At 40.2% G+C, this 14,930-nt stretch overlaps 1 protein-coding gene across 1 annotated transcript in view; it reads right to left on the minus strand.

Moving 5' to 3' along the window:
• The window catches only part of OTUD7A (OTU deubiquitinase 7A), a 1,294,251-nt gene that overhangs the window by 520,451 nt on the left and 758,870 nt on the right, over positions 1 to 14,930 (minus strand). The window contains exon 5 of the mRNA XM_085643760.1: positions 458 to 612. Coding sequence (XP_085499886.1) covers positions 458 to 542 — 85 coding nt within the window. The 5' untranslated portion in view covers positions 543 to 612. The remainder of the gene's footprint in view (positions 1 to 457; positions 613 to 14,930) is intronic.

Below are 14,930 nucleotides of genomic sequence, written 5' to 3' on the forward strand. Positions count from 1 at the left end.
AGCCTTGGAGAACGGCCTCCCTTTCAGTACCGAAAATTAAAACTTGGCTGATTTCATAGTGCTCAGTTGAGGCATGACTGCAGCAGGTTCAGGAGCCTTGGATGCCTAACCTATTTTAAGGATGACGCTGAAAATGTAAATAATTTCCACTTTAACTGACATATATTTTACCTGCCTAGCCTGAAATTCGGACATGGATCCGACTCTCTTGAAACTGCGTTGTATAACCTGCCTGAGATCATTGAGTAATTTGACCTTTTAGCACCAAGTAACCACTTGAGCAGCATGAGTGCCAGGCAAAAAAAAAAAAAATAACGCATCATTTAAAAAATAAAATATATTCCCTATCCAAAAATTACAGAATTAACCATGATTTCATGAAACAAACAACATCATGTGGAAATAAAACCTTTGCTGTTTTGGCAGGCGGGGTAGAGAGCGCGTTCATCAGGCTTACCTTCCAGCAGGTCCCTTGCCAGACCCGGTTCTGCCCCTGTGGACCGAACAAAGTCTGACAGGACCGAGTCCATATCCAGAGTCATGTGATCATCGAGAGCTGCTGCCTGATGTGCAGCAGAACCAGGCTGGGAGGGGAAATCAGCGCCGGTCCATCTGGAAGAGCAAAACAAGGGAGAAGAACATCAACCTGAGCTTTGAACTCTTGGTGGGCATCTTAAATATGGAAATGAGCCGAAACACACCCCCTGTCGCGGTGGTAAAAAGGGTCTGGATCCTGGCATCAAGTATAAAATATTAATGAAGCTTAGGCCGTGCATTATTTTGCATTTGCACGGCTTCTGAAATAGCGAATAATAAAGTTCAAAATGCAGGGATTTAAGTTTCATATTAGTCAGCGATCTATTTATGATAGGATTACTCCTACACAGTTGTCTTAATTTCCAACTTTTAGGTCCTTCAAGGAAATACAAACGGAAATGTATATAATCATTACTTTTCATGCATACTCAGAATGCCCTACACCCTGCAGATAATCCACACAGTGGTCATTTCAAAGTAGTAAGTATCATGGCTGTGTACTTTAGCAGATCTAACTATTTCCCTCTCCCTGCACTCCATAGAATTTGTGAATGTTGTTATCTTTTCGCCACTAAGGGACCTATTATGAGTTGTCGGAGTGGTATCCCGGGTGGAGACTGCTCTGGGCAATTATCTCTTTCCCAGTATGTCCATACCCAGGATTATGATGTCTGCGAAATCAGGACCCAATAATTTGGTGCCCAGAGACTTCAGGCCTTCCGTGACTTCTCTGTGGAAATTCAAGGGCTACGAGCAGCTCTTGTGTCCAGCCCCCGCTATCCCTGTTCCTTCAGGTCGGAGAAGAATCTCCCCCAGCTAAAGTAACAAGCATCTGCAATGCAAGAGGTCTCGCAGTTACTCAAGTTTGAGCTATGGATGTTGCAAATGACAATGCCTTTAATTTATGTTTTGGTATTTAAAACATAAATAACAGACATTGATATTTACAATGCCAATAGCTTAAACTCTTACAAATGAGAGACCTATTGCTTTCCAAATGCTTGAATGCATTGCTGACTTGCCCCCTTCTGTCTCCCATGGCCCCTTAAAAGCTCACCTTTTGCTACGACTTAAATAAACAAGTCGGTGGTCACAACTGCGCAGGAGAAATCCTCCTGAATTAAGAGAAAATAGTGTTTACAAACTAAAGAAGAAGTACTGTGTAACAACCGAAGTAAAAGTGCCAGTGCTGATGGGAGGTTACAAATGAAGATAAGGCGGTACTGAGGAGGGACTAACAAGCCTAATAACGACTCAGAAGTCATCATTTGCGATGGACAATGACACAAGCATATGACAAATATGGGCGGAGAGTGGGTGGGGCTTCAAGTACCTACTCCAATACAGCAAGGCTCGCAGAGCTGCGCCTGTGCTGAAAAATGAAACTACCCTCCTGCAGCTTCCACATCCAATAGAAAAAGGCAATAGAAAAATCTCCAGCAAAATATAACACCTAATTAGGGCAGCTGTTAAATGTTTGTAGTTTATATCTACTAGCTCTCCTAAAAGGGCAAAATGTGCAATTGGACCTGGTATTCGAGGTTCTGTATGTTATTCCACAGTCTGAGTGAAATAACCTGCAATCCTCGTTATCTCACATCAACCCTCACCAGTGATCAGTCGCGCTATAAAAAATCCATAATAATTGATTGATTGACATCATTAATTCCAGCCCTGGCATCTTCCCCACTGAGATAAAGGGGAACAGGTAATGAATCCCTAAGTGTAGTTGTGCAAATTGAGCGTTACAACAATTGGAAAGATTTGTGTATACCCACAAAGTTCCAATGCTGCCGATATCCACTGCCTTCCCTACTGCTTCCTGCTGCTCCTACCCTGGATACACCAGTGTTCCTCACCTGAGCCCTAAATCAACAATTGTAAAATGCAACAATAGTTACAAGTGGGATTTGCAGTAAAAGAAAAGTGCAACTCCTATTTTCTATGAATTTCCAACCATGATTTTTTTTATATGAAAATAACTACATATTAGGGTCCACTGAATACTGTGCAATAGATGATCTGTGAGGCTCAGCAAGTCAGATGGTACTCCCTGCAAATTACCTATTACTAAAACTAATACATTTGTTGCTCAAATATGAATTTAAATTAAAAAAAATGAAAGACTAGGCATTTGGCAAAAGAGGAACAGTTGGTTTAATTAAATGCCGCGAAAAGGAACACTCAAATAGGTGAAGTAACCTTAAGTGATACTGCTGAACTTTTCCTAGATGAACCTGCTGAGGTGAGGAAAAATATCCCATCAGAGGAGACCATTCATGACAAACAGGGAATCGGCTGTGTGGAAAAAAAGGGCCAGGGAGGACACCCAAAGAGGAACACAAATAAAGGGGGACCAAATAATGAGTTCGCTAAACTCCCAAAAAAATAAAGTTCCTGTAGTTAAAAAGGATGTAGAACAAATAAATAGTGGCATCGCAGTGCAAAGATCATCTCAAGGGGATTATAACATAGTCTCAAATCCAAATTTGAACTCTATACAACTACCATGTCATCATGCTTTCTCAAGTTGGGTTACCGAATAATAAAGTTAACCAAGAACCTGGGGAACAAACAGAAGTAATAGACCAAATAGAGGACAAAAGTCATATAATAAAAAGGGACCATCTAGTTATAGTAAAATGTGGTAAGAACAAACGAGTTATAAATAAAGTTCAGCAAAAAGCGGCAAACTATACCGAAAAGGAACCGCTAGTTCAAAGGACAGAACAACTAATCTTTAAACCAGTATATGAGTCCCGAGGGCAGCAAGACATGCTGAACAGGGGCAATCTTCTTTGCCTTTTTAAATCAGCCCCATCATTAGCTAATGTGTCAACTAACGACATCGAATGCGTTGGTTTCTTACAAAACCCTGAAGGTTCATTTCAATTAATAATAATAACTGTAACATCTCTATCTGCAGCAGAACAAATTATGAAGGAACAAGAAATTTTTCGTAGATGGGGATAGTAATTAGTAAAGTTGTACCAAAGGAATACCCCACGCCACTGATAAAAGCAGAAAAAATGCTAACATGTGAAAAGGAAAAAAAGGGTGCCCCAGCCTTCTCTCTACTAAAAACTCCATTAGAAAAAACAGATATAGACGTGGAAAATCCATCGGTTGACAAAAAGAAAGAGAAGTCTAGAGGGATAAATGAGAAATGGATAACAATGGCTTTACATGGGAATGATAACCAATGACAAAATAGTCAACTAAATACATTTAAAAAACCAAATATTGACAGTGAAACAATAACAATCTGTTAATGGAACATAAACGGATTAGGTAAAAAGTTAGATAACATAACCCAAATAATTAAGTCCTATCAGATCATATTACTGCAAGAGACATGGGTAATGGACCCTTTTATTATGCATGGATATAAAGGATACTTTGAACCTGCGACTAAGCAAAACAAATACAGTCGCCCTTGTGGCGGCTTAGCAATATTTATATCAATTGATCTAAAAGCAGAACATAAGCAACTGGTTACGAACAATTGTAATGTTCAAACGGTAATGTTAAGATACCAAATGGATGATCATGAAAAATCTTTAAAGCTGGTTAATATATATATTCCCCCTACACCGAATTCAAGGAAGATTATGTGTGCCGCTCTTACCAGTTTCCTACTGGAACAGATGGTTGATGATCCCTTTGTGAACTTTATAGTTTCAGGAGACTATAATTTAAATCTGTTAGTACCCTTTACAAGAGACGATATCACTCAGTCACAAGACCAACAATGGCTTATTCCCGCACAAGCAATGGAAACAACAATTAAGTCCAGGCAAAATAAAACAGGCCTAAATTTTGTTAAGGACATGGAAGCTTTGGGATTACGTATACTCAATGGGAGACTCCTGACGGATTCACCTCCAGTATGGTCATTTTATACACACTATAGGGTGATTCTATCGCTCACGGATAATTCCCTGCAAAACCTCCTATTACGTCAGCAAATTAAAAAGCTATGGTTTACAGTAATTCAGAGAAATGTGGTGCTGCACAGTGCACCTCAAGAGCAAAAATGATCTTCAACAATTGCACTTACTTACTATATGCTCAACCCCACTTAATTCAGCCTGTGCTCATTAGAATAGTCCAGTGTGTTGCCAACTTTACCACAGTCTGTTTCTGAGGAGGGGGGGTCTAATTAATTGTTATCACTGAACATTTTTATCAACTTTACCTCGTCTTATTTAAGGAAGCTCCCTGAGAGCGATCACAGCCAGCAAATAATTACTACAACATTTACAAAAACAAAACACCAACTGTATTTGTCAATGCAAGGTCAGGTCGGAACCATCAACTATAGGAAACTAATTTGGAAACCAAATAACATAAACTGGTTATCGAATACTTTCTAGAAAAAACCTCTACATCTGTAATTGATCATTGGGTAAGCTTTGCACGCAAATTAGTTAACCAACATGACCCCCCCACTGAAGCTAAGAATAAATATATAACGCGGACAGGAAAAAAGGAAACAAAAATCAACTTAACTTAACATATGCGGTACAGAAAATGAAACGGTCTCGAAATAAACTCAGGAAAGAGCTGATTTAGTTTCCTAACAAAAAAGAAACAATAGCCAGCATAAAAGCTTTAAATCAAAATCTGAGGAAACTAATCTGGAATGAGAAAACCAAAGCTCAGAATGAACTTTGGACAAAAATCTTTTATGTTAGTAACCAAACAAATTTAAGGGAGTTCTGGAAAATGATAAACAGCCTAATAAGACCGGATAAAACTGTTGTAGCATCAGTATTAACTGAGACTGAATGGGTGAATTTTCTGGTACACCCGGATTGCAGCATAACTAAAAGCGAGAACAATCATAAAAGGAAGGAAACATCAAACACAGAACAGGATAATGAATTTGAAATAACACAAGAACAAGTGTTTAAGCTAATAAAAAAACAAAAAGACGGGGCACCAGGCCCAAATGGTATCCCTTTTGCTCTGTATAAGGAGGATCCATTTTTATGGGCAGAACATCTAACCAAGGTTTTTAATGAAGAAGTTCGGATAGGGGTAATACCTGAATCCTGGAGAGGGTCACTAATACCCCCCATCTTCAAAAAGGGAAATTGGGCCCTGCCTGAGAACTACCGTCTAATAACACTACAGGATACGGACGCAAAACTGTTCGCAGGGATTCTGTTGTCAAGTTTATCTGACTGGGCAAAGGATAATCACATTTTCCCGCCAAACCAAACTGGTTTTATTAAAGGCCTAGGAACAGTTACTAACATCTTAGCCTTATCGGTATTAATGGACAAATCAATCTCAACTAAACAACCGTTGTACTTATGCTTTGTTGATTTTAAATCAGCTTTCGACTGTGTGGATAGAGAACAATTGTGGGAAAAGTTACGAATGCAAGGGATCCCACCCCTATTATTACAGCTGATTCATCTCTTACATACTTACACTTGGGTCAGAGTGTGCATCGGAGATGGTCGATCCCTTACTAACAAAATACCGACAACAGGTGGTTTAAAGCAAGGGTGCGTATTGGCCCCATTACTATTTAACCTGTTCTTAGCAGATTTGACGGAGGCATTGAATGATAGAAAATGCTCATCCACCTAAACTAGCAGATAAAAACACATATCAAATTTACTATATGCAGATGATGTCGTTCTTTTAAGCAATACAAAAGTGGGCTTACAACGTTTAATAGTGCGAATATTTGAGTATTCAAAAGAAAATAGGATGGTAATAAATTAAACAAAATCTAAAGTTATGGTGATTTAAAAAAACTCAAGACGGAAATCCAAATCCAAATGGTTTCTGGGAAAGCAGCAATTAGAACAAGTTGAAACCTACAGATATTTGGGTGTCATATTCAACGATAACCGAAATTTTCTCCCTCAGAAACTCGATATCTATAGGAAAGCAAATGCTTTGATAGCTGCATTTAGGTCTATCCAAAAATCAATTAGCGACCTAACTTACCTCCCCTTCCTAAAGGTAATATCGGCTAAATTGCTACCCTCTCTAACATACGGCAGTGAGGCCTTAAATGGAAAAGATGCAATTATTATCACCAATGCTACTTCAAAAACCTTCAAAATCCTTTTTCATCTGCCGAATAATGCATCGCAAGCTCAAGTTAGGCTGGAATTCGGTCTCAATAACCAGCTGTACGTACGAAAAGGTCATGCAATTAAAGTCTGGAACAGGATAAAAAACTACCAAGACAATTTAATGTCCCAGTTACTGTGGAAAGAAATTAATGGAAATAGCAAATCATCTGCCTGGAAATATTTGGAAGCGGCTTTGCAAGAATTTGAGGTTAGGGTGATATGGGACACCACCATAACTTAGGAATCATTTAGGAAAGTTATTAATAAAACAACAGATCACTTATCGTTGATAAGTGACAAAGCCACCTTCGTCAAAAGAAAACATGCATGGTCCATCATAAATGGTTTCTCAAAAAAGATGGTACAGCAATACCTGGATATGGCATGGTCGCCGAAAAACAAAGACATTTTTATTAAAGCACGATTTGGCGTACTGCCGGGTCTATCCCATGCACCACCTTGGAAAAAACTTGAAAATTACACACTGTGTAGGCTGTATAAATCTGGGGAGGAAAACATTATCCATCTATTGTGTCTCTGTCCTGAATTGAACAATGAAAGAGTAACTACCCTAAAGAGACTATTTAACGAAAGAGGGATAAAGACATGCAGACAGGCATTGATTCAATGTATTTCCTCAGATGATATACTCATGAATTCTGCTTTGGTAAAAATGTTCATAAAAGTATGGAAAAAACTTGAAGAGCAAGAAACAGGAAACTAATAACGATTATATTTTCTTTTTAAAGTCTTAATGTATGAATGTTATCGTAAATACTAAAAGATGTATAGAATTTTAAGGATTTGTTACTATTCGAAGTGTATATAATGGATTATTGTATGAATTTGTTTTATTGTAAGATTTTAATTAATCAAACAATAAAGATATCTTATCTTAAATGCAGCGGCTGGGAGAACAGGCAACAGAGTCGGAGAACAGGCAACAGAGTCAAAGTCAGGCTAGTCAGGCAACAGTCTGTGCCAAGTGCTTGACGGCCGCCATTTTGGAGCGGTTATCGCTATAGGCATTTAATCCCACGAGGGGAAGGTACATAAAGCACCCCTCTCGCGGACGTGCAGTGGGCGTGCCACTGGGCCGCCTAAGGCAAGCCTGTCTGTGCACGTCCTCGCTCAGACTGCGCTCAGCGCCAGCTACGCTGCCGGTTTTAGTATCCTGTACGGTGGCCATGTATCTGTATAGCAGAGGCGAGCTCCTGAAAATATCTACCGCACTTCATAAATGCCCAGGGCCAATCCTAGGAGGCAGAAATGGCACCGGGGCACAGGTATCTCCGAGGTGCAAAATGATTCTCACTGATAAAAAAAAGCAAGATTCATTTACGCAATAGCCCTAGGGAAGTTCGATAGGGAGCATCCTCTAGGAACAAGTTAAGTTCAGTTCGATCCTAAGACTAAAAAACATACCCGAGAGTTATCACATGCTCTAATAAATGCACAGTCTTTAGTTAAACATAAACATTAATTTGGGCATTTTGTTGACTCATATGCCCTCGACCTCATCTTTGTTGTGGAAACCTGGGCTGATGTAAACTCAGGGCCCAATTTACTGATAGTTATTCCACCAGGTTTCGCAATAGCCAGGAAGGATAGTCTGCATAAAAAAAGGAGGGGATTTGGCAATAATTTATCGAGATCACTTAAAAACATCATTTAAAGACATTCCCACTGACATAGAGGCGGAGGTGCTTTCCTTTAAGATAGCAGTCAATCATGAGTACTCTTTGGTCTATTAGTGTACCGCCCACCAGGACCCAGAACTAACTTTATGCAAACTATGGTCTAGCTTCTCGAATATAAGGTGAAAACACAAGATTACACCATTCTATGTGATTTTAACTCTCACCTTGACAACTGTTCTGACAATGATTCTCTGGCCCTTACGGACATGCCGGCACATGCATCAATCATTTTACTGGCTGCAAATGGGCCGATTCGCAGAATCGGGCCGTTTGCGGCCGGTAAAATGCCATTTCCGATGCATCAAACCCAAAACCCATTCGCAATATAGGTAATCGCAAATCTTGCGATTATCTAAATTGCGAATGCTTCTAGGGAATCGCAAATTGTGATTCCCTATTTGGGATGCATCAAAGCCTTTCCTAGATGCGACTTAGCATTTAGGAAACGCTAATTGCCATCAACTGCAAGTTGATGGTAATTAGCAAATACTTTGAAAAATGCACAAAAGTGCATTTTTCAAAGTGCCATATGGCGCACACATATGCCCTTAGGGCATATGTGTGCACCACATGAGCATACATGCCAAATTTGGGGGTGCAGCAGGGTGGCCTTTAAGGCACCTAGCACCCTTCAAATTGCAAATGCAATTTGCGAGTACCTATTTGGTACTCGCAAGTTGCGAATGGCTTCCCATTCAGAGGCCCATAGGAATGAATGGGAAGGCATTCCTTAATTGCAAATCGCTATTTGGGATTTGCTATTAAGGAATGTGTAGGAATCGCAAATATTTTTGCAAAACCTAAATGCATAGGCAATTGTGATTCCTTAATAGCAATTCCTTAATAATCGCTATTAAGGAATCGTAATTGCCTACCTTGATGCATGTGCCCGATGGTGCCAAGCGCAGGCCTAGAGCAGACTGTGGTAGGGCCCATTCATAGAGCTGGAAACCTCCTGGATGCTGTTTTTACAGACTGACCTTTTTTTAAAACGTCATAATAACGTACAACTCCATTGGTCCGACCAGTCAGCAGTGATGATAACTCTCACCCTGCCACCCTTATCAAGCCCTAAGCAATGCCTAGCTAGAAGCCAAAAAAGATACATGTGGCAGAGCACAGATAAAACAGACTTTATTTCTCACCTAAATCAGAATATACCCTACCTCTCTGGGTACTCAGAGGCAGCTGCACCAGAATACCACAATTGGATAACTACAGCAGTACAAGCTACCGTTCCCCAGAGAGCAGGGAAAATTAGTAGGACAGCACCCACGAACCTTAATTCTCAGAGGAACTAAGGCTATCAAGAAGACTATGTCGCAGACAAGAAAGGTGCTGGCGACAACATTATGATCCTAGGGAAAAGGAATTATACAAGACAAAACTGGCACAATACAAGTAACTGATTCACAAAAGCTAAAGCCAGCTACTTTTTGGAAAAAATCGAAGGAGCTAAGAATAACTCTAAAGAGCTATTAGCGACTGTGCTGAAACTAAGTCATCTGCAGGAGACTAAACAAGACACACTAGACCAAGCTTTTTGTAATAGCCTAGCGTCCTCTTTCTGCAATAAAGTGTCCACTATTTACAACATCATTCCTCATCTATTGCATCCGCATCCCTCCCTAGGATTTCTTTGCTTTTATTTATTTTTTCTCTCCTCTCTCCCCACTGCACATTCCTCATCCCACATTGACTTCTCCTCCCACCCTCTCCTTCCTTGCTACCCTCCTATCCTGCCACCATGTACACCTTCCTTTTCTAAAAAGAATCTTGTTTTGTTTTTTTAATTTTGAGGTGGACCCTGAACGTGCACCACAACTATTTCTAAACGTGCACTTGTTTGCATTTACTCTTTTTGTAAGAATGACCTTCAACCAATCCTTCTTTTTATAGTCAACACCACAATGCATAATGGGACGTGTAGCTTCACTTTCTCTACCAAAAGTATGTGCCTACATGGGAAGTTTACAGAAGTCCAGGATTGGCTCAAAGTGATCCTCTTAACATGAGCCAATTGTTAGTATGCTTTACTAGCCAAAAAGATATAAAATGTGCCCTGGTCTTTGCTACCATCCTTGTGTTGGTGGTTGCAGGTGGTGGGAACCAGCACTCATTTTTGGGAAGATAGACATATATATTTTTTAAAACAAGAGAATGAAGGGAAAATAGTAAAAAATGTCAACTGAATGAAAAAGAATATGCAGCTTCCTATAGAAATATAGGAAATTAAAACTGTGTAAGAAAGAAACATGACATGGAATCAAGATTAGGCAGCCTTGATGCTGGTGTATGCATGGCATTCTGTAGGTGTGGGCGATAAACCCCGCCGACATAGTTCACAGAGTTTTGCCCACTCCACCCTCCACTTGGAGCATGGAGACCTGGAAAAATTCCACCAACCGCCGTGTGGCAGAGATTTTTTGCAGCGCGGAACAAGCTACTGCCACTAAAAATGAGCATGACATGCCGAATTCCACCTCTCCCGGAACTCCGGGGAATCTCGCAGAGTTTTTATGTAAGTCCGCGGAATTCCACGGAGTAGAACTCCACTTGTACTGCAAACACCTAATGTTCTGTCTATGTTCTGTGGAAGATTGTTTTTAGTATATTAAAATAGCATCATAAGGTCATGATTAATTGTTTGAAAAATATAACAGTGTTGCTTAAATTATATCGAGAATGCTCAGTCATAAATCCGCATTGTTAGCATTAGGTAGACATGTTTAGGCAACATTTTCTGAGAAAATAAAACATGACTATCATGTATAACTTTAATAGAGACCCATGAGCTTGAATAACGTGATTGAAATGTATTTATTCACTGGTATAATTTAACAACAGGGATAAACAAGAGAGTGTTACTTAAAGCAATATCCCTTTGAGTGGGCTATGAAGCAGTATATTAAAATAAGTTATCATTATTATTGAAACATAACTACACAATATAAAGACAAATGTGTTCTCGTTAGATATGCCACATGAAGGACATTAGGTAGGCCACTCCTGAGAATTTAGGAATACAACTCAACTGGACAGATGTAGTTAACCTGGCAAGTTCCGAGTTGTGAGAGCTTGGTGGAAGTGTCTGATTAAAGGCATTCGCCTTATTTGGAGATTCATCAATGCTGGCACTGGTTTGTGGCAAAACAGATATTTTTAATTTAAAAATGTTTTACGCTCTTGCCAAGATAAGTGCAATCATTTTTCTAAAAGTGACTCACAAATGTGAAAGCTTCAGGAATATGTCAGTCTGCACCGCGCAGAATCATTCTGACAGACACTCGTCCGTTTTCTCAAAACCAACAAAAATACCGGCGGTCTATACTAGATGCCCATGGCTTTGCACACCATCGGCAGGAGAATTCTAGGGAACAATCAGTAACATAAATATGGGTTGACGTATCTCCTGGAAATTAATAAGAAACAAAAGAATCAACATCTTCACAGCAATAACATATTTTGGGTCCACCTCAGCTTTTGGAGGATAACCACAATATAACCCTCTATTGCAACGTGTATCCATCCATTAGCCCTGTCTGTGCATCAGTGCAAAGGTGCAGATCAGTATCCAAGCAGAGTTTTTTTTTAAAAACGTTGCAAATATTCATAAGTGAGACTCTCTGTGAACTTTCCATTATTTGTTGCTGCAGTATTTTTTTTTTATTTCACACAAACTTTCAACACAACCATACCACTTGTGTATGACTTTCACACATATGTTGAGAAATATTTATATAGCCCTATGGCCAGAGCTGCCGACATTGGATCTGAGAAACCAGGTTCGAGTTCCATTTTTGGCTCAACAGCCTTTGATTTCGGGCAAATCACCTAATTGCCCATGGTTACAATAAAATGAATCTGACCTTGTGTAAGTAAAGTGCAGGCATTGTTCGCGCTGTATGAAACATATATATTTATACACACACACACTCATATCTACATATATATATATATTTCCAAGAGTTTATCCAAGAGGCCAAGGACGCACTCAACAGCAGCAAATTCGACTGAATTCTTTAATGGAAGGAAAAACCGGCAATGGGTTCCTGATTTGCTTTCTGCCTGACCAGTTTCAGAGCCTCCCTGCTCCTTCATCAAAGGCATCACAGGATTTCATCAGACATTTCAAAAGCACACTCGAGGCTGCATGCTAATTAAATACCTGCCCCTCAGTGGGCCTCACAGTTGAGTAATTTTCACATAGCATGCTGGTTGTTGTAGTGTGTTTGAAAAACATTATTTCCCGCTAGTGGGTTCCGCATAGTCCAGTGTTTCAATCTATATTTCCAGCCCTCCAGTGGGCCTCAGATGCACAATTAATCGGTTTAAAATTTGCAAAGCTGCTGTGCCACAGTGGAGCTTGCGTTGGTTCAAGCCTCTGCTGCCCAAGCCTTACTTTTAAAAGTGGTGCAGTCCCACATGGCTTGGACACAAGGCTAGTGCCTGCCATGACGCGTTTCGACTGTCAGAGCGTGGTCTTGATCACATGGAGTATATAGATATATTGATACATGTAATATATTATATATTATATATATATATATATATATATATATATATATATATATATATATATATATATATATATATATATATATATATATATATATATATATATATATATATATATATATATATATATATATATATATATATATATATATATATATATATATATATATCCTACTGGCTATTGCCAGTAGGTAGTTCTAGTTAGGTCCTAGTTTCCATAGGAAAAGCTTTTTTTGATTTGCCAATATCTTTGGCACCATTTGACAAATCTTTCAGAACGAATGAGGCAGTCAAGTCAGCTCCTGTGTTAAAAGTTTTGGGGTGATTCGTCAAGTGAGGGCCGTGGAAAAAGGTGGGGTCACAAAACGCGTTTTCTCCATGTTCATTTCCATAGGAAACTTTAGACATGGCTACAGCCCGAACTGCTGAACGGAATTACACCAAATTTGGCTTTAGCACCCCCAAATAACCCCGGGGCTACTTTCAAAAGTGGAGGGGGGCTGTGCAGCCCCCCTCCTGGAGTTGTAAATGGCCTTGGGGACCGGCTCCCACCATCCCATAGCAAACAAGTGCTCCACTGTGAACAAGTGAGAGCATTTTGCTCTCACTTGTTCACAGTGGAGCACTTTGCTTTTCACCCCCAGGGAACTTCATGGCAGCCTCTCCCTGGAGGTAAAAAGCAATGCTGGCTCCCGCAGGAGGCGGGATCTGGCCGAGACCGCAGGGGCCTGCAGGCTCCCCCGCGGTTCCCGACCATCTGGCCATAGCCCGGGGAATGGGGTCCCCAGGGCTGAAAATGGCCCATGAGCAGGGCCGCTCGGCCCCCTCCCTTGAGATTTTTTTTTTTAGATGGCTGGGCCCCAGGGGATGGAACAGAGAAGTTGTCAGAGGCCGCACCCCCTTTCTCCACCACTCATTCATACAGCCACTCTCACAATCACTCACTCTCACATACAGTCACTTATTTACTCCAACATTCACATATACTGCCTTTCACATATGCAGTTACTCACCCATAGACCACTGAGACATCCATTCACTCACCAACACAGCTATATGCACACTAAAACCCATACAGCCCTTCGCAGATGCACACATGAACCCATACTCCCAGTGAATCTCCCACATCCATGCAGGGAGTCACACATACACAGACACTCAGGCACCCTTACAGGTACTCAGACAACCAATCAATAACCCATATAGACACTCATGTACCTACTCATCAACCCATGCAGCCACTTACACGCCAACTGACAGACTGATACATTCACACAGACTAGTCACTCACCCATGCATTCCCTTAGACATGTATAATCACTCACTTATAAAGTCAGTCATGCACCCAATGAATCATCCATACAGACACTCATACACTCACTAATTCTTCAATACACCCTGGAGTATATATATATGATATTCTTAAACTTTTTAGAAACACTCACAGTCACTGGATGATGTCATGAGTGATGTCATTTGAGATGTCACGAGTGATGTCATCAGTGATGTCACTGACCATGTCATGAGTGATGCAATATGTGACTTCATCAGCAGTGCATTGCGGGGGCGCGATTTATAGTTAGCTCAGCTAACTATAATCTCTGAATTTCTCTGGATTTGTACTAGTAAAATGTCAGCCTAACTATAACGTCCCTGTAACCTGTGTTTTTTCCGTGAATATATATATATAGATATAGATATTTATGGGTGTGATATATGTGATGTGTGTGCACTCTCGGAGGGTTTGGAATTGCGGCGGTGCACAACACAGCCTTCTTTGGTGCCTCTTCTTGGGGCAACCATCCCAGTAAAGTATTTATGAAACGATGTAGAAGTACTTCACAGCAATGTTCATTTAACTAAGTCACTTGTCTTCATTAAGTGAACATTTTTGTGAAGTTCGCCTTGCAAATATATGAACTACCATTATCATAATGCATTGCACGTAAAGAGAAACTGAAGGAGGACACTATAGAAGAGAAAGTAAAATGGCGGCGTTTGCTTATGATAAAGACATTGTGTCGAAACAGGTAAGTTTGGCGTCCAGTGTTAACCTTAGGAACGTGAATAAAAA

This window comes from Triturus cristatus, chromosome 3_1 (genome assembly GCF_964204655.1).
Source record: "Triturus cristatus chromosome 3_1, aTriCri1.1, whole genome shotgun sequence".
Taxonomy (NCBI): Eukaryota; Metazoa; Chordata; class Amphibia; order Caudata; family Salamandridae; genus Triturus; species Triturus cristatus.